General features: G+C 43.1%; 1 long non-coding RNA gene and 1 gene segment (V, D, J or C); both read left to right on the top strand.

Annotated features, from left to right (window-relative positions):
• The first annotated feature begins 3,241 nt into the window (after positions 1–3,241).
• Positions 3,242–3,788, top strand: LOC140619836 (immunoglobulin lambda variable 8-61-like). The segment is given in 2 exon segments: positions 3,242–3,352; positions 3,454–3,788. Coding segments are annotated over 2 exon segments (381 nt in total).
• A 4,913-nt stretch (positions 3,789–8,701) lies between these two features.
• Positions 8,702–17,916, top strand: LOC140619059 (uncharacterized). The gene is made up of 2 exons (XR_012018984.1): positions 8,702–8,970; positions 17,750–17,916. It is a non-coding gene; the product is annotated as an uncharacterized lncRNA (long non-coding RNA).
• Positions 17,917–25,873: the final 7,957 nt, after the last annotated feature.

Consider the following 25,873-nt stretch of genomic DNA (forward strand, 5'->3'; position numbering starts at 1 on the left):
AAGAAAGGAGAGATACTAGGACAGAGATCCCAGACTACAATGACTTCTCTTGTGTCAGGAAAGCTATATCTCATTGTTTTTTTTTTTTAGGATTTTTTATTTATTTATTCATAGATACAGAGAGAGAGAGAGAGAGGCAGAGACATAGGCAGAGGGAGAAGCAGGCATCATACAGAGAGTCTGACGTGGGACTCGATCCAGGGTCTCCAGGATCACGCCCTGGGTTGCAGGCGGCGCTAAACCACTGCGCCACCGGGGCTGCCCATCTCATTCTTTTTGTTGTTGTTGTTGTTTACATCCTGGGCATGCTCTAGCTTTATCTGCTCACACTTCGTCCCACTGATGGGACTCCTGGGTACCATAGACCCTCATGAACGGAATGCATCAGCATGGTCCTTCAGTGATGAGCAGCACAGCCCAAAGACAGCTCTCCCTGGGGACAGCCTGCATCACCCTAGAGCCAGTGGGGGACAGGGTTTCTTTTTTGTTGTTGTTGTTTGTTTGTTTTATATGTTTTTTTTATTTTTTTATTTATTTATGATAGTCACAGAGAGAGAGAGAGGCAGAGACACAGGCAGAGGGAGAAGCAGGCTCCATGCACCGGGAGCCCGATGTGGGATTCGATCCCGGGTTTCCAGGATCGCGCCCTGGGCCAAAGGCAGGCGCCAAACGGCTGCGCCACCCAGGGATCCCTGTTTTATATGTTGTTTGTTTTTAACTCTTTGAGGAACCTCCACACAATTTTCCAGAGTGGCTGCACCAGTTCACATTCCCACCAACAGTGTAACAACATTTGTTGTTTCCAACATTTGTGGTTTCCTGCCTTGTTAATGTTTCCCATTCTGACTGGTGTGAGGTGGTATCTCATTGTGGTTTTGATTTGTATTTCCCTGATGGCAAGTGATGCAGAGCATTTTCTCATGTGCATGTTGGCCATGTCTATGTCTTCCTCTGTGAGATTTCTCTTCATGTCTTTTGCCCATTTCATGATTGGATTGTTTGTTTCTTTGGTGTTGAGTTTAAGAAGTTCTTTATAGATCTTGGAAACTAGCCCTTTATCTGATACGTCATTTGCAAAAAACTTCTCCCATTCTGTAGGTTGTCTTTTAGTTTTGTTGACTGTATCCTTTGCTGTGCAAAAGCTTCTTATCTTGATGAAGTCCCAATAGTTCATTTTTGCTTTTGTTTCTTTTGCCTTCGTGGATGTATCTTGCAAGAAGTTACTGTGGCTGAGTTCAAAAAGTGTGTTTCCTGCGTTCTCTTCTAGGACTTTGATGGAATCTTGGGGACAGGGTTTCTGTCTGCATCTTCCAACTTTGGGAGGGGCTCCTGGGCCCTGGGATCTCCACACCCAGTTTCCAAACCTTGTGCTCACCAGCGGCTCCAGACCTTCCCAGTAGGAAAGGATTCCTCTGACCTGGGAAGCCTTAGGGATGCCTGAGACAGGTTCTAGTGGTGGCTCAGGGCTCCCTTCAAGGTGAGGGAGGCTGGCTGATTACTGTGACTCCCCAGTTAATTCAAGATGAACTATATTTCATGCCCTGTGGGAGAGAACAGTGATGTGACAGGATGCACCACAGGGGACACTGTGATCTCTAGAGCACCCCGTTCAGCCTGCATCAGTATGTCCTCTCAGAGGTACCAGACTGCCCAGAGGAAGCTCCTGCCTGACTCATGTAGAATCACACAGGACCAACAGGGGGCCCTGCTCTATCACCTTCCTGCCTAAGAAGACTCCTGGGAACTTGGGTGATTCTGTATCCAATCTATCAATCCCTCCATTCTGCTGTGGCTACAGATCACCCCCGCCCAGATCTGCCCCACAGGAAGGTCAAAAGGACCCTGGGGAAGGCCTGGAGCAATGTGTCCAGGTGGCCACCGTCAGGGTCCCTTGCTCGAACTATGACTTTCAGTTGTGCTCTTGATGAAATAGGCATTAAGTGCCTGAGTCCTTCGTATGCTATCATTTCAGTTCTTATTTCTTATTGGACTTTCTCATTTATGTCACTACTTTATAATTATCTATGGAAATAGATACTGTTTGTGTTTTTAGCTTTCCCCATTCCTTCTTCTTTCTTTGTATGAATATCATTCCTCATCTCAAAATTTGATAGATGTGAAATTACCTAATGTTTTTTAAAGTGTCAGGGATGCCTTAGTTTAACTGGAAGATCATGAATATGATTGTTTTTCTCTGATATGAGTTTAGGATCTCAAACATGAAGAGAAAGGAAAAAAGAACATGCATGGTTTATCAAACCAACAATTTACAAGTAGTTGCAAAATGAATGGCAGGCATTTTGGTATCTAACACTTGGGCAAACATGAGCCCTGAGCCTCATCTTCCCCTGTTCCTGGAGACTCCTTTTGCTCCTGCAAGTCCTCCTTCTCCAGGTTCCTTCCCCAGCCTTCCAGGACCTTCTGATTCTCAGCAGAACACAATGGGAAATTGAGTTCAAAATGGTCCATGAGACTCACTAGTTCGCAGAGTGTTGGGTTGATTTCTGATAAAGAGACATCCTTGGTCAGCTCGCCCTGGACTACTGCAGACATGGTCCCTGATTAACGAAGAGAAGAGGGATCCCTGGGTGGCGCAGCGGTTTGGCGCCTGCCTTTGGCTCAGGGCGTGATCCTGGAGACCCGGGATCGAGTCCCACATCGGGCTCCTGGTGCATGGAGCCTGCTTCTCCCTCTGCCTGTGTCTCTGCCTCTCTCTCTCTCTCTGTGACTATCATAAATAAATAAAAATTAAAAAAATAATAATAATAATTTAAAAAAAAAACGAAGAGAAGAGCACCATCATTACATCTGTCACATAGACTCTGAGATTCCCAGTGTCCTCATGGCTGGAGGAGTGACTGCTAAGATCTCCAAAGAGACAAGGAGCAATGTCCCTGGGGAGGGAAGAAAATGTCCCAGAGAGGGATTAGAGTTGAGGTGATTTAGAGGCTGGGCCAGGAGTTGGAGAATGTATCCATCTCCTCATACAGCTGTCAGGATTCTCAGCGAGGAACTTTGGGATGGACATCACCAGAGTCATAGGTCATTGATTTGGAGAAAGATGTCTTCCTGCCAGTCTGTGTCCCAGGTCACCCTGCAGACATTTGTGTGTGTGAAGTCCCAGCATGGGTCCCTTTCAAGATCTCCCAGGTGACTTTTAGGTGACTGTGGGGCAGGAAGAGAGAGGAAGCTGATTTGCATAAAACACTTGCTTATTCTCATAGGTCTGGAGTCATGAAAAGGTCCTGGAACACCCTTCGCCAGCCAAAGAGCCTGTGGAGCCCACCTCTAGTGAGGATCCCAACCATGGCCTGGACGGTGTTTCTTCTCGGGCTCCTTACTTATGGCTCAGGTCACGGAAATGGACTCTGCATCTGTTCGGGGCAGAGAGAAGCAGGGATTCATATGATCCTTGTCTCCCAAAATAGCACCTTTCTCTCTTTTTGGTTTTAGGAGCTGATTCTCAGATTGTGGTGACCCAGGAATCATCACTGTCAGTGTCTCCAGGAGGGACACTCACACTCACTTGTGGCCTCAGCTCTGGGTCAGTCACTACAAGTAACTACCCCAGCTGGTACCAGCAGACCCCAGGCCAGGCTCCTAGCACAGTTATCTACAACACAAAGAGCCGCCCCTCTGGTGTCCCTGATCGCTTCTCTGGATCTGTCTCTGGGAACAAAGCCGTCCTCATCATCACAGGAGCCCAGCCTGAGGACGAGGCTGACGACTACTCTGTTGCAGAACATGTCAGTGGGAGCAGCTTCACTTACCCACAACATCTCAGATAAGGAGGAAGTGAGACAAAAACACCTGGGTCCTTTTATCTGGTCCTTTTCATTGAGAAGCTTCTGTGGAGCTTACAGTCAGGTGTATGACAGTGATGCTAAGCACAGTGACAGAGACAGATGAGGAGGTGGGCCACAGTCCTGGGGCCATAGCTCCCAAGCAGGGACACAGGCCCTAAGGTAGTGAATCCCTTTACTGGTGACCTCAGTAGAGCATAATCCTCGGGGATGCTGGCCTGAAATGGTGCCTCCCTGTAACTCTTTCCTTTCTTAAAGGCAATATCCATGGACCCTCTAAACTGTTAGATAAAATGTTTATTCATACTAAAATCTTGGGGATCCCTGGGTGGCGCAGCGGTTTGGCGCCTGCCTTTGGCCCAGGGCGCGATTCTGGAGACCCGGGATCGAATCCCACGTCGGGCTCCCGGTGCATGGAGCCTGCTTCTCCCTCTGCCTGTGTCTCTGCCTCTCTCTCTCTCTCTCTCTCTCTCTCTCTATCATAAATAAATAAATAAAATTTAAAAAAAAATAAATAAAATAAAATCTTAACACCACTAATACTTTCTTGCTCATAAAATGTGTAGAATAGATGAAATCCATACAGACGATAGCACACACCAGCATACTATGTTTTAGGAAATATTACACTTATATTTATATTTTCTTTTTTCTAAGATTTTAGTTTTTAGGAACCTCTACATCCAGCATCGGGCTCAGTCCTACAACCAAGATCAAGAATCCCACCCTCCAGTGAATGAGCTAGCAAGGAGCCCTTATAGATGCATATTAATTTTTTCAAAAATTTTATTTATTCATTCATGAGTGCTACACAGAGAGAGGCAGAGACATAGGCAGAGGGTGAAGCAAACCCCCTGTAGGGAGCCTGATGTGGGACTCCATCTTGGGACTCTAGGATCATGCCCTGAGCCAAAGGCAGACGGCAAACTGTGAACCACCTAGGCATCCCTAAATGTGTACTTTCAACAGAGAAAATATTTTATGTATTTATCTGAAAGAGAGAGATGGCATGAGATAAGGGGGAGCTGAGGGAGAGGGACAAAGGATTCCTTGCCCAGCATGTAGCCCTATGCTGGAATGGATATCAGGACCCCAGCATCACGTCTTGAGCTGAAAGCAGGTTATTAACCACCTGAGCCACCCAGGCATAATAATTTTTTTAAAAAAATTATTTCTTTAAACGAAATTTGTCAACATATAACACCAGTGCCCATCCCATCAATGCCCTCCTTAGTGCCTCTCACCCAGTCACCCTGTCCCCTACTCTCCTCCCCTTCTGAAACCCTTTCTTTGTTTCCCAGAGTCAGGACTCTCTTATGTTTTGTCTTTCTCCCAAACTTCCCACCACCCAGTTTTGCTCCTTTCCCTTATAGTCCTTTTCACTCTTTCTTATATTCCACATATGAGTGTAACCATTTGATAATAGTCTTTCTCCAATTGACTTATTTCACTCAACAAAATACCTTCCAGTTCCATCAGGTCAACAGAAATTGTAGGTAATTCATCCTTTATGATGGCAGAGTAATATTGCATTGTATATATCCCCTTTGTCCATTCATCTGTCAAAGGATATGGTGGCTCCTTCCACAGTTTGGCTATTGTGGACATTGCTGCTATGAACACTGGGGTGCAGGCGTCCCATCATTCCACTACATCTGGATCTCTGGGGCAAATACCCAGTAGTGTAATTACTGGGACTAGTGTAGCTCTATTTTTACCTTCTTGAGAATCCTCTGGACTGTTTCCCAGAGTGGCTGTAACAGCTTGAATTCCCACCAACAGTGCAAGAGAGTTCTCCTTTCTCCAATTCTTTCCAATATTTATTGCTTCCTGTCTTGTTAATGTTAGCCATTCTCACTGGTGTAAAGTGGTATCTCATTGTGATTTGGATTTGTGTTTCCTTGACGACAAGTGACTTGCAGCATTTTCTCATGTGCTTTTTGTGCCACATGCAGGTCTTTGGAAAAAAGTCTGTTTATGGCTTCTGTCCATTTCATGATGGATTATTTTTTCTTCGGTGTTGACTTTAAGTTCTTTAAAGATCTTGGATATTAGCCCTTTATCTTATATGTCATTGGCAAATATCTTCCCACATTCTGTAGGCTGTCTTTTAGTTTTGTTGACTGTTAATGTTGCTGCACTGAAGCTTTTTATCTTGATGAAGTCCCAATAATTCATTTTTTATTTTGTTTCCCTTGCTTTCTTATATGTATCTTGCAAGAAGTTGCTGTGGCCGCGTTCAGAAAGGGTGTTGCCTGTGCTCGCCTCTAGGATTTTGATGGAATCTTGTCTCACTTTTAGATCTTTCATCCATTTTGAGTTTATCTTTGTGTGTGGTGCAAGAGAGTGGTCTAGTTTCATTCTTCTGCATGTGGATGCCCAATTTTCCCAGCACCATTTATTGAAGAGACTGTTTTTGTTCCAGTGGATAGTCTTTCCTGCTTTGTCAAATATTAGTTGACCATAGAGTTGAGGGGCCATTTCTGGATTCTCTATTCTTTTCCATTGATCTATGTGTCTGTTTTTGTGCCAGTACAAAACTGTCTTGATGACCACAGCCTTGAATTACCACCTGAAATCTGGCATTGTGATGCCCCCAGCTATGGTTTTCTTTTTTAAAATTCCCCTGGCTATTTGGGGTCTTTTCTGATTCCACAAAAATCTTAAGATTTTTTTTTCCAACTCTCTGAAGAGAATGACTCCTTAATTTCTCTTTCTACAGTCTCATTGTTAGTGTATAGAAATGCCACTGATTTCTGGGCATTGATTTTGTATCCTGCCACCTTGCCAAATTGCTGTATGAGTTTCACAACCTTGGGGTTGAATCATTTGGGTTTATACGTACAGTATTATGTCATCTGCAAAGAGGGAGTGCTTGACATACTCTTTGCCAATTTGAGTGCGTTTTATTTCTTTTTGTTGCCTGATTGCTGAGGCTAGGACTTCTAGTACTATCTTAAAGAACAGTGGTGAGAGCGGACATCCCTGTCTTGTTCCTGATCTTAGGGGAAAGGCTCTCAGTATTTCCCCATTGAGAATGATATTTGCTGTGGGCTTTTCGTAGATGGCTTTCAAGATATTGGGGAATGTTCCCTCCATCCCTACACTCTGAAGAGTTTGGATCAGGAATGGATGCTGTATTTTGTCAAATGCTTTCTCTGCATCTAATGAGAGGATCATATGATACTTGTTTTTTCTCTTGTTGATGTGATGTATCACGTTTATTGTTGTCTGATTGTTGAACCAACCTTGAATTCCCCGATTAAATCCCACTTGGTCATGGTGAATAATCTTAATGTACTATTGGATCTTATTGGCTAATATCTTGTTGAGAATTTTTGCATCTGTGTTCATCAAGGATATTGATGTATACTTCTCCTTTTTAGTGGGGTTTGTTTGGTTTTGGGATTAAGGTGATGCTGGCCTAATAGAATGAGTTTGGAAGTATCCCATCCCTCTCTATTCTTTGGAACATTTTTAGTAGAAACGGTATTATTTCTTCTTTAAACGTTTGATAGATTCCCTTGGGTAGCCATCTGGCTCTGGACTCTTGTGTCTTGGAAGGTTTTTGATGACTGCTTCAATTCCCCCCCTGGATATTGGCCTGTTCAGGTTTTCTGTTTCTTCCTATTATAGTTGTGCATTTTTATAATAAAATATTTGCATTTTTCCAGAAATGTGTCCATTTCTTCTAGATTGCCTAATTTATTGGTGTATAGCTTCTCATAATATGTTTTGAAAATCATTTGTATTTCCTTGTATTGGTTGTGATCTTTCATTTTTCATTTATGATTTTATTAATTTGAGTCATTTCTCTCTTCTTTTAAATAAGGATGTCTAATGGTTTATGTTTCTTATTACTTCTTTCAAAGAACCAGCACCTTGTTTTGTTGATCTCTTCTACAGTTCTTCTGGGTCTACTTCATTGAGTTTTGCTTTCTTCTTCTGCTTGGTGTATGTTTTATTTGCTGTTCTTCTCCAGTTTCTTTAGGTGTGAGGTTATCTTGTGTATTAGGGTTTTTTCAAAAATTTTGAGGGATGTTTCTATTGCAATGTATTTCCCTCTTAGGGAAAAAGGGAAAAACTGCTATGCCATTTCCCAAAGATTTAGAATGGTTGTATCTTTATTTTAGTTAGTTTCTCTTTGGAAGCTCCCTGTATCTTATGTCTTTTGAAGAAAAGTTCCTAATAACATTGTGTAATTTTTCTAAGGAAATTGGTTTATTTAAGCATTTTTGGACTTTTTTCTTCTTCTTAATAAAGTGTACCTGTTATTTATTATTAACCCATATTTATCATTCTTTATTTTTGTCCACATTTCATTACTTATTTCCATATTTGCATATGATACATTTTCATTTAAAAGTTTTCAAGAGGTTTATCTTATTCTGAAATTGATAAACCTGACTATGAAGCACTATTTTGATTTAAATACAGGTCATGATTGTGTGGACACCAGGAAGCTCTGGGCCATTGCGACTGGCAAGTTAGAAGGACTGATGCCCACTTTCTTGACACATGAGAAGGGCCTGAACCTGCTTCAGTGGGACTTGGAGCAGGACTCCACCCATTTGAGGCTCTCCTCTGCTGTGACTCTGTAACCCCCTGGTGAAACTGGATGGTGGCATTTCTCAACCCTCATGGAAACCTACATCATCTATTCCTTCTTCCTGTGACTAAAGGCATCACCAGTCCAGAATCATGTAGGGAACAGTCATGGGGAATGTGACCCCATATGTCATGAGTGACTCCATTCCCAAGAGCAAAAGGAAAGAAGGAGTAAGACTCTGTCCGCAGATCTCATTGTTGTGCCCAGGAGGCTGCACTGTCATTTCCTTCATGGTTCAATGCCCCATTGTGACCTACAATGCACATGAGAACACCGTCTGCTACCCCAGTGTAGCTCAGAGAGCAGATCCTGCCTTCACTTACAGGACGTGGTGCTCACCATGCCACCCCTCCACGGCGTGGGATTCCAGAATACCCACCTGTTTCTAGTCTGCACACATGAGCTCCAGGAACTACAAAGTCAGCATGATTAAGGTCCTTGTTCAGGTGACCAAATGTCAGAGAGGGCAACTGAGGATAGGACCCCTGTGATGGGAAGAATAACTGGGGGGTGTCCTGAGAGGAGTGTGGGGGAGTTCCCTCAAACTGGAAGATTAAGGTGAGTGGCAGATGACAAGTTGTTAACTTCACAGGGACTTCTCTGACCTGACAGGAGCCTGAGCTTTGAAAGGATCAATCTTCTCCCAGGTTTTTTGTATCTATCTAGCTTCCTCATGCCTTCATTCATTCACTCTAACACATTCCACAGGTTCCTCAGATAGCTCTCCTTTGGAGGGCAGGGGCCCTATGCTGGAGAACCCGCAATGATCTAGGCAGAGGAGGTCCATTTCCTTTGCCTTAGATAGTCCTCTCTCACCCTGCACTTTTTGCTTAACCTTCTCTCCTCTCCTGGACATCTTGTAACTTTTGACTTCCTATCCCTCTGTTATTGATTTGGTTCTCCAAATATGAATCATCTCCATTTTCAGAGTACATGGTTAAAATCTCCCCTTCATCTGGGATTCCTTGAAAAAAGCCTCTCTCATTCTTCAACAGGCCCAGAGAGGGCCTTTCCCTGAACCACCATTTTCTATGACAGAGTTTCATAATTCTGTCTCTGATTTCTTCTTCTTACACTTGCCTTTGTTTAAGACCAGAAGCAGAGACAGGCAAATATGTGGAGTAGATGTATGGGGATAGGCCCCTACCTTATATAGAGAAGATGCATCTTTGCAAGGGAACATTAATTTTGTTGAAGGTCCATGAATCTTTCCTAGAATCCTCATTCAGATCCTTCCTCACTTGGAGAGTTCAGAGGTGGGGCAGACCCACACATCTCAGGGGTGGACTGCTGGTCTTTGACAACCTCCTCCCCTAAGTACTCACTTAGATGGTCCCCGTCCTCCTCAACACAAATTACCCTTATTTTCAAAATCTGACCTTTTTGTTATTCATATGTCATATCCCATCTATATCTATGTATTTTAGATATTTATATACATTTCAGATATTACAGCGTATTTTAAAATTATGTACTTTATGAATATCTGGGTCTTAGAGATTCAATACTGAATAACTTCTATAACTTCTTTATTTGTAACTGAAGAAGTCTCAGTAGTGGAACATATGAATCAATTAAACAAGGTACCATTATATGGGAAATAATTTATTACCAGAAACTTATAGTTACTCACTGCATGATTCCAGCATGAATAGACAATAAGGATGTCTAATTGGAATGAAATATACTTTTTAAAAAATCAACCTTCAAATAATCCAGCAGTTGTAGGTGTGTGTCAAAACTTGAGGGTTATTCCCTAGATATCATTGTTCTCAGAGAAGGGGAATTATGGTCCAGTGAGGAGATGGGGGAGATATTAGAGCTTGGAGGAGGGAGTGGAAGCTGGGGAACCAGCTGAGAAAGGCTCCTTGTAGGGAGGAGGGTGCCCACTACCAGGGGCCACATCCTGAGGAAGCAAAGAGCTGGAAGCATAACTCTCCTCTCCCTCCTGCCAAAAACACTGTGTCAGGAACAAAGAGGGAAGCTCCTTCCTCACCCCATCTCTTACTCCTTGGACTGCATCAAACGGAGAATTCTTGGTCCTTGTGAAATACATGTTTCACAAATTATTACATAGGTTCTAGAAAACATAAATCAGATGTATGTCAAACTGGAAAAGAAGAAAAAGCTTTAGGGTTTTCTATTTTCCCCATAAGGGGTCGAGGCAACAGCCATTTTATTTAGTCATCTACTTTTTCCTGTGCATACAGTCAATCATGTTAGATTGCTTATTTTAAGGTCACGGTTGCAGAGCTTCCTGTTTCATTACTTGTTCCTACTCTTCCAAAATAGGGAACAAACTGTATCATCAATCCTCAATGAGATCTATCTAGTATCTCCCACAGGAGTTCAAGTGGTAATGCCCTATCCCAACCAGGTAGTGTTGTCTATATCCAAAATGAAGAAGCCCAAAAAAGATACTAATAAACAATTCTATTTAGGATAGCATCAAAAAGAATAAAACATTTAGGAGGGAATATAACGAGTAGGAAAAAAATGTAAACTGAAAACTACAAAAGATTGCCAAAAATTAAGCAGATTTCAGTAAGTGAGAAGACACGGTGGCAATGGATTGGATTACTTAATATAGTGAAGCTTCAACCACCATCATCCAAATACATCTACACACTTGGTGTCTTCCTGCCATTTGGACACTCTCCTGGTTCAATCCTTCACTGTCTACTGTTCATCCCCTCTGGTTCCCTATTAGGCAAGATGTTAGACAATAGCTGTTTATTGGACTCAGATCTTAGACACACAACTCCAGTGACTTCCATGGAACTCTGAACAATATTTCTAGGTTAGAGTCCAATGTAATTAGAGTGCAGGACCATGATGGTGTCAGTGCAGGGGAGGTTGAAGAACACCTCAGAAGTGAGGAGAGGTTCATTTATAGTAAGGTTCTCTTAATAGGAATCATCATGCTGAGTAAATAACAGAATGAGCCTAGAAATACAAAGTATATCAGAGGGACAAGCAAATTAGAATTTCTGGCTAACATTCAGGGGAAAAATTGATCTCAGACAAATCAGTGGAGTGGAAGACACATTTCCCCTGATGGCATTATATTGTCATAGCAAATATAGGCTGAAAAGCCTTAGCAGTGAGGGATGCAGACTTGACAGGAAATCTACATGGTAACAAGAAAACATCAACAACGTTCAAACGAAAGAAGAATTCACATAGAAGTATTACAAGGTGTGAGCCACCTTGGTACCCTGAGAACCTTATGACCTTTACTTCTTTCAAGAGGATGATAGAGTGGTATGGACCTGAGGCACCTGGAAGAAGCAAACTCAATGACAGGTAATTCTGAAATATCTGGTAATATGAGCACAATTCAATTTATCATGTATTTAACTGTCTGGAGACCATTAGTTTTTTGAAAATAAGTGTCAGGGCCAAAGTTGACAAGGGCAACTCCTCATTCTCCTTTCCTGGGCAGTGACATTAAAATGATCCAATTACACAGTCTGGACACCATTCCAGGAGTGTTGGGTGGAGTCAGAGGAGATGGTGGGCTAAGCATGTTAGCGCAGCAGGGGGCGCTGTCGCATGGGTCCTGTGAGACCAGACTTCTGGGCCAGGTGTCTAAGAAAATACACAAACTCCTGCAAACTGAGCAGGCAGTGTCCTCAGTGAAGTTTTGTGCTGTACAGGAGTCCCTGGAGTCTCATGAATTCTCAGTTCTGACTCAATTTCTCCAGGCACATTTCATCCTCAATCCCCATGGAGTCATTTTCAGAGCTGATGTTCAGGCAGAGGGAGACAATCCCATACCTGGTCAAATTTGCTTTTTAAAAAATCATCAGTATTGCTACCTGTGTCTAAGGTGAGAGACCTTTGATGAGGGGCAAATGGGAATGCCACCAGTGAGTCCTCAGGGATCAGAGTGGTGGGGCTTCTCTGTCCTGTCCTGATTCTTCCCTTTACCTCCTCCCTCATCAACAAGGGGTTCCTTTCAGTGATGAGGGAAAAGATGCATAGGGCGGTCATTTGTAGTCCCTTGCTCTCATTATTTGCACAGGATGGTCATGTCCCCAGTCATCCAGTTGCCTTATGGTTCAAGCTCTTCTTCAGGGGGCTAAACTGGAATATGCTATGCTGTCGTCTGTGGTAACAGATAATTTTTTCTCTTAGAAAAAAATATTCATATTTGCATCTAATTTCTAATCTCTCTATACATACATAATATATACTTGAAATATATTGCATAAATATGTAAGCATTAAACATATGATAAATATATAATGTATTATATTTCAAGACTATTATTCGAATGAGAGAGAGAGAATATGTGGGGAAGGGCAGAGGGGAGGAGTGAGAAATTTTAGCAATTCCATTGTAGAGGTGACAAGCAGATGTGGGGAATTGAGACCAGGCGAACCTCCTGAGTTCTGTCCTCAATCCATTGGGCCTGAACAAAATGGCTTGTTGTTTGGAAGCTCATTTGTAGCATGTATGGATTCAGACTGTGTGTTCTCTAGGCCTTGAGATGGGATCTTCATAAGGACTTTTACTACCATCCCTGGTGTCACCCCATACCATAGTTATTTCCTCTTCACCAAGTCATTAGAAACGCTGGCACATTTGGCCAACCTCATAGGCAAAGATTATAGCAGCAGAACAAAGACATTTGGGGTTTCAGAAATACGGAAGCCAATGGAGAGCAGCTGGTGCCCTGACTGGTATGGTTCCACTTCTAGTATGATCTGGATGACTGGAAAATGTGATGTGAAATGTCTCTTAGAGAAGATGTGTCCCATTTCCCCTGAAAAATGACAAAAATAAAACCTAACAGACAAAATCAATAAACCAGAGACAGAATGTATTTCAGATAAATTGCCAAACTTCTGGAGAGTTGAGCAGTCATAAATATACAGATACAAATATATATAAGAAGGAAAGAAAGAAAGGATATAAAGACAAAGAAAGAAAAAGGAAGAAAGAAAAAGGATGGAAGGAAGGAAGGAAGGAAAAACGCTATACAATGTATTTCTCAAACAAAGCACAAGAAAAAAGTGGCTAAAAAGTAAGTTAAAGACATTACCAGATATTTCACAGAAGGAGATAGGGAGATTTCATATAAACATGTGATATTCTATTCCATACTATATATCATTAGGGAAAAGCAAAAGCAAATATGAATGAGCTACCATTGCACAATTATCAGAATGGCCAAAATCCAGTAGACTGACATAAGATAGATTATGAACAGAAAAAGAATCATTTAAAATAGCACCAAATGGGGCAGCTCTGGTGGTTCAGCCATTTAGCAGTGCCTTCAGTCCCGGGTGTGATCCTGGCGACCAGGGATGGAGTCCCGTGTCAGGCACCCTGCATGGAGCCTGCTTCTCCCTCATCCTATGTCTCTGCCTCTCTCTCTCTCTCTCTCTCTCTCTCTCTCTGTCTCTCATGAATAAAAATAAAATCTTCAAAAAATAAATAAAATAAATAAATAAAATAAAATAGCACCGAATATGCATTGTCGCCACCCATACTCTCAATGATATGTCATGTTAGTATGACACATCTTCCCAATGATGCACTAAGAACATCAATTCACTTCTGTGCTATTTCTCCCCAAATCCATAAAATTAATGTAATCATGAGAAAAAAATCAGATAAACCCATGTTCTGGGACATTCTACAATATACCACACCAGCTGTCTCCAAATTCATAAAATCAAGAACAGAGAAAGCCTGAAAACTGATACATTGGAGAATTTTAGTATGTCCTTATGAACATTCTACAATATACCACACCAGCTGTCTCCAAATTCCCAAAATCAAGAACAGAGAAAGCCTGAAACTCATACATTGGAGGATTTTAGTATGTCCTTATGAATAAATGCAATGTTATTACTTGGATTGATTTTAGGCAAAGCAGTGTTAAAATAAGTAAATAAATAAATAAATAAATAAATAAACAAACAAACAAATTTTGAAATCCAGATTGAGTCTGCAATTTTTTCAGGATTATCACACCACTGGTAAATACTTATTTTTATAAACATATCATAACAACACAAAATGTTACCATTAGAAAAAGCTGGGTGAAACATAGAGATCTCTATCCCATATTTGTATTTATTTCCATAAATGTAAACTTATTACAGAATAAAATTTCTATACACAAACAAATAAAAGAAAAAAGGAATAAAAATTTCTTCTCTCCACTCCTCTGCATTTAAGAACAGAAAGACAGATATTTTGCTCTACTGGTTTCCAGCCGACCTGTAAAACTTTTCACATTGAGTTCTTGGTTATGGAATGTATTTGTTTTTCTTCACACTCTAAAGAGTAATGTAAAAATAACAATCAGGTTCTTTGTCTTTTATTTACACAGCTTGAGAGTCAAGATAAATCTCCTCCCTTCCAGCAGTTCAGCAGGTTCCCCACCATTCTAGCCCTGGAAGAAAGAATTCAGAATGGGCACCATGAGATTCCCCAACACTGAACAGCAGGAAGTGCTCCCATTCATGCAGGTCTTCTCTCTTACAACTGAAATGTCCTGACACACTACAACAAACAAGTATAGGAAGACTTTTGAAGGTAGAAAGAGGAAGAAGGAAGACTTCAAACAAATTGAGGAAAATGCCAAAGTGCGTACCCTGGTTCCTTTTCTTGTGTTAGGTCCCCTACATGTAAGACAAGATCCTGTAGGTTCCTCCAACCAAGAAACATTCAAAGGCTGAGATCCAGAAAATCAAACCAGAAAACACTAAATCTCAAAAAAAAGAAAAGAAAAGAAAGAAAACACTAAATCTCCAAAAGCAGCAACTCCTTTGGTCAGAGGATATGTAGATAAGTTGGCCTGAGTGGAGGAAATATTTGGACAAACCTGCCCATGACTTGCACACACTAATGAATCCCCAAAGGGTATCCTCATGCAGGGTTCAATTATTGCTCAGCAGAGACATGGTGTCCATATCCTCCTGGCAGAAGCAGGCAGTGTCCCAATACCCATCCGTCATGGTGTCAGCTATTGAGGAGATAGCTGAGCCTCCATCGCATGGGAACATCATCAATTCTGGGCAAGGCAGGCCTAGTTGACTAGTTTGCACCCCAGGTTTTCTCACCCATGATTTTGGCAGATACTGGGGAGATCATATGAACTCCCTCGCTCAGCAGGGAGAATGAATGCAGTGGTACATGGCAAAGCTGGTTTGTTGCCATAACCCATTGCTAGTGGTGGTCTGAACACTGGGTAACTAAGCCTGGGCTCTCCCTGGGCCTCAAAACACTGAAGTATGATGCAGGAGACAAGGGAGCTGGACCTGCATTTGATCCTCCACTCCCTGGTGTCAGTGAGGGCAAGGAATGCAGTGGGGAGCAGAGGATCCACTCCCTGAAGGAAAGCAGCTCCATTCAGTCCTGTGCATCCCACCATGGTGTTGACAGGGCCCAGCAAAGAGCTTGTCCCACACCCCCACCTGATAAGAGCTGGGAAGTGGCAATCACTGCCCCACCTTCTCCAGCAGAGAGTAAGCAGCAGAGTGGTAAACATTTTCATTTGAGCCACCTGGAAGCTGACATGAACACCCTTCCCCTTGCTGCTGCACCTCAGCGGGAGGATCGCTTGTTTGAAGAAAAATAATTGAGGATCAAGCATATCATTATATAATAGCCATAATACCCAGGATCCAATAAAAAAGTATGACATGTCAAGTACCAGGAAGATAAAATCCTGAATAAGAAAGGAGAATCAACTGACACCAGCACTGAGATCACTCACATGCTGTAATTATTGGACAGGTAGTTTTAGGCAACTCTCATAAAACCCATGTGGTGTAAAATTACAAGCACTCTACAACAAATGGAAAAAATAGAAATGCAGAAATTAAAGAGAAATCATCAAAACAAACCAAATGGAAATTTTAGAACTGAAAAAGATAACAGAAGTCATTGACAGAAAGGAAACTCTCCAGAGGGACTCAAGAGTAGGTAACACTTCTTTTTTTTTTTTTTTAACACTTCTTATTTGTTTGTTTTCTTGCTTATTTGTTGAAACCAATAATGGGCACCATTCCTCCAGCACAGTTCCCTCCTCCTTGACTGATCTGCTGAGGCTGTCACCAGGGGGCTCTGTGCACCTGCTCAGAGCTGGCCAGGCCTGAAACCCACTGAAAAGGTTCCACCTGCCTGGGCCCTGCACTGGTGCTTACTGCCAGAGGGAGAGATGACAGCAGCTGTCTCCTCCCAGGGGAGAAACCCATAGCTCTCACCCACTCCAGAAATCCACCTTGGATGGAAGACACTAGCTGGGCTGAGGGTCCAGAATCAGATAGAATTGTGGGCTCCTATTTACACAACATACCCCCAAGAGCACCCTTCATCCCTGGAGCTGAGGAGGAGATAAACAAAACATCCCAAAAGAAATAAAAGTTAAACTGAGATATGACTTCACACCAGTCATAACAGCTAATAGACACAACATAGGAAACAGCAGGTGTGGGTAATGGTGTGGAGAAAGGGGAAACGTCTTGCACTATTGATGGGTGTGCAAATTTATGTAGATCCTTTGGAACACAATTTGAAGGATATTCAAAGCGTTAAAAATAGAAATACTCTGTGATTCAGCAATTACCCTCCTGGTATTTACCCAAAGAATACAAAAATAATAGCTCAAAGGGATACATGCTCCCTGATGTTCATAGTGGCATTTTGAGCAATACCAGAGTGAGCCCCACTGATAAATGGTTAAAGTTATATATATATATATATATATATATATATATATATATATATATATGATGGAATATTACTGAACCACAAAAAGAAACACATTTTATCATTTGCAAAGATGTGGATGGAGCTAGGGAGTATAATGCTAAGTGAAGTAAGTCAATCAGAGAAAGACAAATACTATATAATTTCACTCATGAAGAATTTAAGAAATGAAACAATGCATCATAGGGGAAAAAGAGGAAAACAAGAACGAACCCTTAACTCTAGAGAACTAACTAATGCTTACTAAATGGAAGGTGGATGGAGGGATGGGTTACAAAGGTGGTGCAGGGGTTTAGGAGTGCACTTGTGATGAGCACAGTCTCATTTATTTAAGTCTTGAACTACTAAATTGTACTCCTATTACACATTGTGTTAATAATTGAAATGTAAAGAAAAACTTAAATAAAAAAGAGACATCCCAGAGACCAGAGCCAGTTTTAAGGCCAGGGAATCTGTGGAAATTCCACAGCATGATCTTGACTCCTCTCCTTCTTCTCCCCTTCCTCAGCCACTTCCCATGTTCATGGGGATCTCAGAGGCATCCTTAGGAGGGATCCATCCACCTTTCTTCTTCATTCCTAACATGTGCCTCTTTTCATTTCAGGGACCAATTCTTAGATCGTGGTGACTCAGGAGACTTCATGGCAGTGTCCCCAGGAGGGACAGTCACTTTCAGGAATGCCTCCAGCACAGGACTCTATCCATACTGGATCTAGGCAAAGATTGGCCAAGTCTGGAGCATTTATTTATAATAAAAACAATAAATACTGATTTCTCAGGCTCCCTTCTTGGGAACAAATCTGACTTGACCAACTACTAGTGCCCAGCCTGAGGATGAGGATGAGTACCCCTGGGGGCTACACTATAGTGGTGCTGGGCCCAGTGAGAAACCAAGATGAGGAAGGGACACATACACTTTGTTTCATCAAGTGTGGATACAAATATCATGTGATTACTGACATCTCATGGTCAAATACATGAGCCCAGAGCACTATAAATGCAGACTGGTCATGGGGAGATGGGCCTTGGGAAGGGTCTGGTCTGATTTCCATCCCTGGGTGAATGCCAACATTGAAAAGTATATGAGTGACTCAGGAGGCATTAGTTCACAAAAACCCAAAATCAGATATTTTGTATTACAAAATATCTGTTGGATCAGGACTATAGATTGAGGCTAAATACATTTCCTTTACAGAAAAAAATGAAAAATCGAGAAGTGTTCATTTAGTATTTTCTTGATGCTTACTTTATCAGGTTGCATTTCAGTGCAATGAAACTGTGTTGCATACTTAAAAATAATAATAGCAATTTTTTTTAAAGGGAGGCCTGCTTAGTTCAGGGGTTGAACTCCTGCCTTCAGCCCTGGCCTTGATCCTGGAGTACTGGATTCGAGTCCCATTTTGGGCTCCATGCATGGAGCCTGTTTCTCCCTCTGCCTGTGTCCCTGGCTCTCTGTGTGTGTGTGTCTTTCTTGAATGAATAAATACTATTAAAAATAAATAAATAAATAAATAAATAAATAAATAAATAAATAAAATAGTGATACTTATAAACCTTTTGGGAAAGGATTCTTCTTTCCTAACATTCTCATTTAAATTCTATCTTACCAAAGAACATATGTTGAAATTGTAGAGCTCAGGACTTCGAATGTGACATTATATGGAAAACGGGTACTGCAGATGTAATTAGTACAGATGCAGTGATTAAGGGGGTGGGGTGGCCTCCTAATTCAATTGATTCCTGTGCTTGTACCATGACAGTCAGATGGAGACAAGCAGGGATCCGTGGAAAGGTGGATACAAAGAATGTGGTTCTGCAGCTGCAGAGAGGGAACCCCAAAATTTGTCCTCAAATTTATTACAGTTATGGAGAGGCAAGAGGGACTCCTCTGCAGGTTTCAGACAGATCATGGCCACTCCCTACAAAGGGGGGAGGTGTGTATGAACAGCAGAAATGCATAGACATGGCCAACAAGCACATGAGGAAATGCTCCGCATCACTTGCCATCAGGGAAATGCAAATCAAAAATAATAGTGAAAGGGAATAGAAGGGAAGGGAGAAGAAATGGGTAGGAAATATCAGAAAGGGAGACAGAACATAAAGACTCCTAACTCTGGGAAACGAACTAGGGGTGGTGGAAGGGGAGGAGGGTGGCGGGTGGGGGGGAATGGGTGACGGGCCCTGAGGGGGACACTTGACGGGATGAGCACTGGATGTTACTATGTTGGCAAATTGAACACCAATAAAAAAATAAATATATTATAAAAAAACCACAATGAGATACCACCTCACACCAGTGAGAATGGGCAACATTAACAAGACAGGAAACTACAAATGTTGGAGAGGATGTGGAGAAATGGGAACCCTCTTGCACTGTTGGTGGGAATGTGAACTGGTGCAGCCACTCTGGAAAACTGTGTGGAGATTCCTCAAAGAGTTAAAAATAGATCTGCCCTACGACCCAGCAATTGCACTGCTGGGGATTTACCCCAAAGATACAGATGCAGTGAAACGCGGGGACAACTGTACCCCGATGATTATAGCAGCAATGTCCACAGTAGCCAAACTGTGGAAGGAGCCTCGGTGTCCATCGAAAGATGAATGGATAAAGAAGATGTGGTCTATGTATACAATGGAATATTCCTCAGCCATTAGAAATGACAGATACCGACCATTTGCTTCAACGTGGATAGAACTGGAAGGTATTATGCTGAGTGAAATAAGTCAATCAGAGAAGACATTACAATGGTCTCATTCATTTGGGGAATATAAATAATAGTGAAAGGGAATAAAGGGAAAGGAGAGAAAATGTGTGAAAATATCAGTGAGGGTGACACGACATGAGAGACACCTAACTCTGGGAAATGAAGAAGAGGTAGTGGAAGGGAGGTGGGCAGGGGGTGGGGGTGAATGGGTGATGGGCACTGAGGGGGGCATTTGGCGGGATGAGAACTGGGTGTTATGCTATATGTTGGCAAATTGAACTCCAATTAAAAATTTAAAAATTTTCAAAAATATAGTAATAGATGCTTTTGAACACTAACTTCCATAAAGATATCTCAGAATACTTGTTAAATATTGATCTATGAATGTGTCCTGTGCACCTACCAGCCCTTTAAACCAGCTCCACTGTCCTCTGATCAGTGATGCTTGACATGATACACCCTTAACTTTCACCTTTTGTAGTAACTTCTCTGGTGACACATTAATTGGCTATTTGTGCACATGGTTGTTCTTTAGATAGGGAAGCATCACTTCACAGAATGAGACCAGAGTAATCGTGTGCTGTGTATACAAATCATGGTATCTAGAGATAAGACATGGGGGTGTGGACAGGGCCCTGGTAAGCTGGTGAAAGCCCCTGGGCTCCCAGGGCTTTGATCCCAGATGGGGTGGATGCGTGACCAACAGGGGGAGCTGTGGACCTGTAGGTGTGGACCTTACATAACTGTTCAGGGAGGAACCTTCACTCAAGGAAGCCTGGGTCTGTGTGCTGAGCCCTCTGATCACTGATGGGGACTCAAGAGCTGTGTCCTCTCAGGCCTGGAAGAGTCCCCTGAGCAGGGACTGCGTGTGGTCTCAGCAAGTTCTTCCTCCAGGGCTCTCCCCAGGGGGGAAGCCAACTCCCAACCTCCACAATGGGGTGTGAGCTGAGCTCCAGCACCAGGGCTCAGGGAGGGCCTGGGAAATCACTAGATGGACTTCATTTGCATGGACACCCTCTGGTAGAAAATAATGGGGGTAAAAGGAGGCATCTGCAGAAGCGCACCTGGTGTGGGGACCGTCACCATGTCCTGGACTCCTGTCTCCTGATGTACTTCTCTCAGTGCACAGGTACAGACAGGCCTCACATACCAGGTCCCAGTTCTTAGGCTCCATCAGCCCCTCTGGCTCAGCTACTGGGAAGTTTTCTCTGGTTTTTGCTCCATTACCCATCAGTGTCTGTGTTTGCAGGTCCCTATCCCAACCTTTGCGGACCCAGTGCCCTCCCTCTCTGCATCTCCTGGAACAACAGTTAGACTCATCTGCACCCAGAGCAGTGGCCCCAGTGTTGGCAGCTACTACAAACACTGGTTCCAGCAGAAGCCACGGAGCCCTCCCCGGTACCTCCTGTACTACTACTCAGACTCAGATGAGCACCAGGGCTCTGGGAACCACAGCCACTTCTCCTGATCCAAGGATGCCTCAGGAAAGGCAGGGCTCCCTCATCTCTGGGCTACAGCCTGAGGACTAGACTGACCTTCACTGTCTAATCAGAAACAATAATGCTTCTCACAGTGACAGTGGCAAATCAGGACATGGGACAAAATCTTTCATCTCTTCAGATTTTCTACCATGAAAATTTATACTTGTAAAATAAGTTGTATATATATACTGCGTACTTACAAGTGCCACCTGGTTCATAATGGGTTTATTCTCAATTATCTCATCAGTGTCTCTATGTCCTTAGAAAAAACATAAAACAAAAATAAAACAAAACACTTATATGTTGTAACATTCATGTTACCTGGGTTTCCAAATGTCATAAAACCGGATTCTCTGCTGGTAAATATTTTTCTCCTGAAATGAGGACAAAGAGCCTTTCTTTGACTTTATCCCCCTCAGAGGTCTTAGACTATCTAAGCAGAGGGTGCCGTCCTCCCCAGCATGGATTCAGCACCTCCAGGGCTCAGAGCAGAGCCTTCCCTTCCCTCCCAGGCTCCAGTGCTCAGAAGTGGTCAAGGTTCACTGTGTCTTAGGCCTGAGCACTAGGATCTGGGATGTTGTGTGAGGACACAGGCCCTGGGAAATTCCATTCTCAGAGCTGGATGGGATCATTTGATCAGCACCTGAGGCTTCCATTGTGCAATTGAAGAGAAGGGTTCAGTCAAAGAGGGAATTTGGGACCATGAACCATTTTATGGAATATGAGATTTGGGGGATGTTGCACCATTACTGGGAAAATGCTCAGCCTGCCTCAGTGAATTTGGGTGATGTGGGTGCGTGAATGAGCATCTGCTATAGCTGCCAACAGGTTAATGGAGACTCTTGTGAGTGGGTGTCCTTAGCCCAAAAGCACTGACTCTGTCTCCCTCTTTCCTTAGTCCCATTGTAGCTTTTCCATAATCCAGGGATGTGAGGGCTGTGGACGTCAAGAGTAAGAACGCTCCCATGTGTACATGTGTCCCTCCCCTAGGGAACCTCTTGATGAGCCCATATCCAAGGTCCCCTTCACTTGCACAAGAACAGTAGAAACACAGAGGTTAGTCTGGCATTGGTACCACAGCTCCCAGGCAGAGATCCTACATTGTGACCCAGAACAGCATTGAATGACCAGCCAGGGGTGCAAGTCTGATTTTCCAGGTATGGGTGTGTTGAAAAAAACACCTTCGACCACCTTGGGCTGCTGCCTGAGGAGAGATTGGTCATCATTGCTGTTGAGCAGCATACTACCATTATCACACAGAGAACTTCTGTTTCCTGGGGACGTGTGTTAACGTCTATCCTCCACGTCTTATTCCATCACTCCCCTGTCCCTGCCTGTGACCAACAGAGGCTCAGAATCGGGCTACAAATGCTTTGTATCTTGCAAGAAAGAGAATGATTGATAGTTCAGACTTTTTAAAGTGTAAAATGTTAATGAAAATACCTCCTTTTGAACATATTCATCTCCCAATGAAAAAATAGTTATGTGGATTTCAGAACCGATATGACCCCACTGTTGCTGGGCTGCAATGAGAAGAAGGCCAGTTGTGTGACGCAGAAGAATCATGTGGCCTCTGCCCAGGCCCTGCCTATCCCCTGGTGCATTCCTAAGAATTTAGTAGAATTCCCTGAGTCCTGGAATCTTGGTGATATTGATTTTCTCTCTTTCTTTTCATATTGGAGCTTTGCAAGCTCCAGAATTCATGGGTGCTGGGTCATGTTTTCCCAGTGAGCAGATGCGAAAAGACCCCTTACAATAATGTACACAGAAAAAAAATGTACACAGAGAACTACTGCACATGTGTAAAGATTTCCCACATGATGTGTCACTGGAGGATTACACACTGAAGCAGTGAGGTAGCACCAGACTCCCATAAGCATGACGAAAATTCAATACAACATCAACATCAGATGGGGCCCAGGATGTGGGGCAGCAGGAACTCTCCTTCACTGCTGGGGGTGGATACCAAATGCCCCAGCCACTTTGGAACATGCCTGGGCAGTTTCTTGCAGAGCTAAACAAAATCTTAGAGATATAATACAAAATCTTAGAGATATAATACAAAATCCATGCTCTTAGGTAATTCTATAAATGAATTACTTGTGTTCACCCAAAATATGTCCCTAAATATTTATTCCTATTTTATTTTTATTTTTATTTATTTTTTTTTTATAAATTCTTTTTTTTTTAATTTTTATTTATTTATGATAGAGAGAGAGAGAGAGAGAGAGAGAAAGAGGCAGAGAGAGAAGCAGGCTCCATGCACCGGGAGCCCGACGTGGGACTCGATCCCAGGTCTCCAGGATCGCGCCCTGGGCCAAAGGCAGGCGCCAAACCGCTGCGCCACCCAGGGATCCCTATTCCTATTTTATTGATGATTGCCAAGCCAACAAATATGTCCTGCAAATGGTGAATGGGTAAAGATATTCTAGTATGTCCATACATGGAATGTGATTCAACAATTCAAAGACATAAATTTTCAGGGCAGAGGAAGACATTGGGGAGATTTCCATGTATATTTCTAAGGAAGCCAATCTGAAGAGACTAGATCAGTGAGCATGGAGGAATGGGGGAAAGGACCCCTGGACACCAGATCAGCCCAAGGTCCACATGTCTCTTGCAACCATCAGAGAGCAGTGGTGCTCCCTTGTACATCCCCTGGGAGTGTCTGTCTCTGGGCATTTTGCAGGTGCTCCTGTGTCACTTCTGGGTGAAGCCGTACCCCCGACTCCTATATTCTCTTATGCTAAGCTGGAGCCCTAACTAAAGTCAAAGGAGGAGCTTGTATAACCTTAGGAAAGAGGAAAGTTTGCATGAGAAACCTCCCCCAAAATGTGAGTATCAGGAGAGCACAGAGAATGGGTTGGTAGGCCCAGGCTTGGACGTGAGGCTCAGGATCCAGGTCTGTGTGTCTCTGCCCTGTTCCTCACATCCCTCCCTCACTGCATAGGTAATTTCCAGATACCTTGGGCGACAATATAAAACCATCTGGAGATCCACTGGGTCAAATAACAAAGTCTCCGTTTCTAGGATTTTGCTCTAAGTCCTTCTTATGGGATACAGTGGATCGAGACAGATGAGATAAATGGACAGATTTATGTCACCCAACAAAACCTGGACTTCGGATTGTTGCAAGGTCTCCTCTCAAATGATTCGTCACCACCAGAAACAAATTCCCCTCCAGGAAATGATCTTTCAGACACATGCCTTTTATTTCTAGGATCAGCTCCAGGGAGAACCATCCATCAGAAGTCACAAGTAGAAAAGGGGGCAAAGTGTCCTCCTCTCTCTCTTCTCTGTACAATATCCTTGTCTCTGCAGTTTCTCAATTTCTCTGTGCTTCCAGAGTTCAGAGTAACCCTGTGCTCACCCACCATCCTCAAGGTCACAATCTCTGGAATGCAGATTCCCAGTCACCAGGAAACACCAGCAACATCCTGTATAACTGGGTTCCTGTCAGCTGGGCAGCCAGGACATGCCCTGAACACCTGATCTCCTGGGACAAGGCTGATTCTCAGGAATCCCAAAGGCATCTCTGTCCCTATGGGCAGATCATCCCCTGACCATCCCTGGGCTCCAGTCAGCACCTGAGGCAATCAGTACATTGATTCTGGGAGCCCAGCATCAGTACTATTCCCACGGTACTCAGAGTCCATGGTGACGTGGAACACACACTCCCAGTACTCACAGGACTGGACTCTCACACACTGAGTCACTCCCCTGACACCTCCAAAGAGGCTGGACTTCTATGGAGAAAACTTCTTTCCCAGCTCTGGACCACATGGTCTCATCTCCATGTGTCCACCACTCACATGTGGGACCTTTGACAGAAACTTTGGGTGCAGCTGCCCTTGGGTATTAGAAATCCCTTCTTGTAGTCACGGGTGGCTGAATGACCAAGAAATCTGTCCTGAACATGCTGGGTACCAGGCAGAGGGACTACAGCTGTGTCCACCCCAGAGTCAAGTCTGACCTCAGATTGCTCTGCCCTGGAAGCTCTGTGTGTCTTTGGTGATTCGATGGCTGACATGGCTCTGAACTTTGTAGGCATAGGCTCTCCTTGAGCTTCCTTAGCCATCACTTTGGACTTTCCTGATTATAGAATAAAACTCATAATACTAAACCTACGACCAAAAATAGAAAGTCGATTTCATAAAAAGTCTGTTGACTCCCTTTCAACCAAGAACAGAAGGCCGTCTTTTACAGTTGTTTTTGCATCCAATTTCTTGGCCAGAGTTTCTATCCATATTCCCTCTCACTAAGCACAGATCTGGGACAGGTGTATAGTGCTTCCACCTGCAGCCTCACAATGACTTTGTCACTGAGTTTAAATAAATCTTACTGTGAGGAACATTGTGTAAAAAGGCCACATCCATTTTAAATGCACAGTTGACTAACTGGTGACTCACACATCACTCTGTCCCTTGGTCTCTGTCAGAGCAACTTCAGCAGTCACTCCTGTCTTACAAGAACTTCCAGCATCTTTATCCCTCTGCTCTGATGTCAGCGACACTCGCAACCTCATGAGGCTGGGCTCCTGCA

The sequence above is a fragment of the Canis lupus genome, chromosome 27 (genome assembly GCF_048164855.1).
Source record: "Canis lupus baileyi chromosome 27, mCanLup2.hap1, whole genome shotgun sequence".
In the NCBI taxonomy this organism is placed as follows: Eukaryota; Metazoa; Chordata; class Mammalia; order Carnivora; family Canidae; genus Canis; species Canis lupus.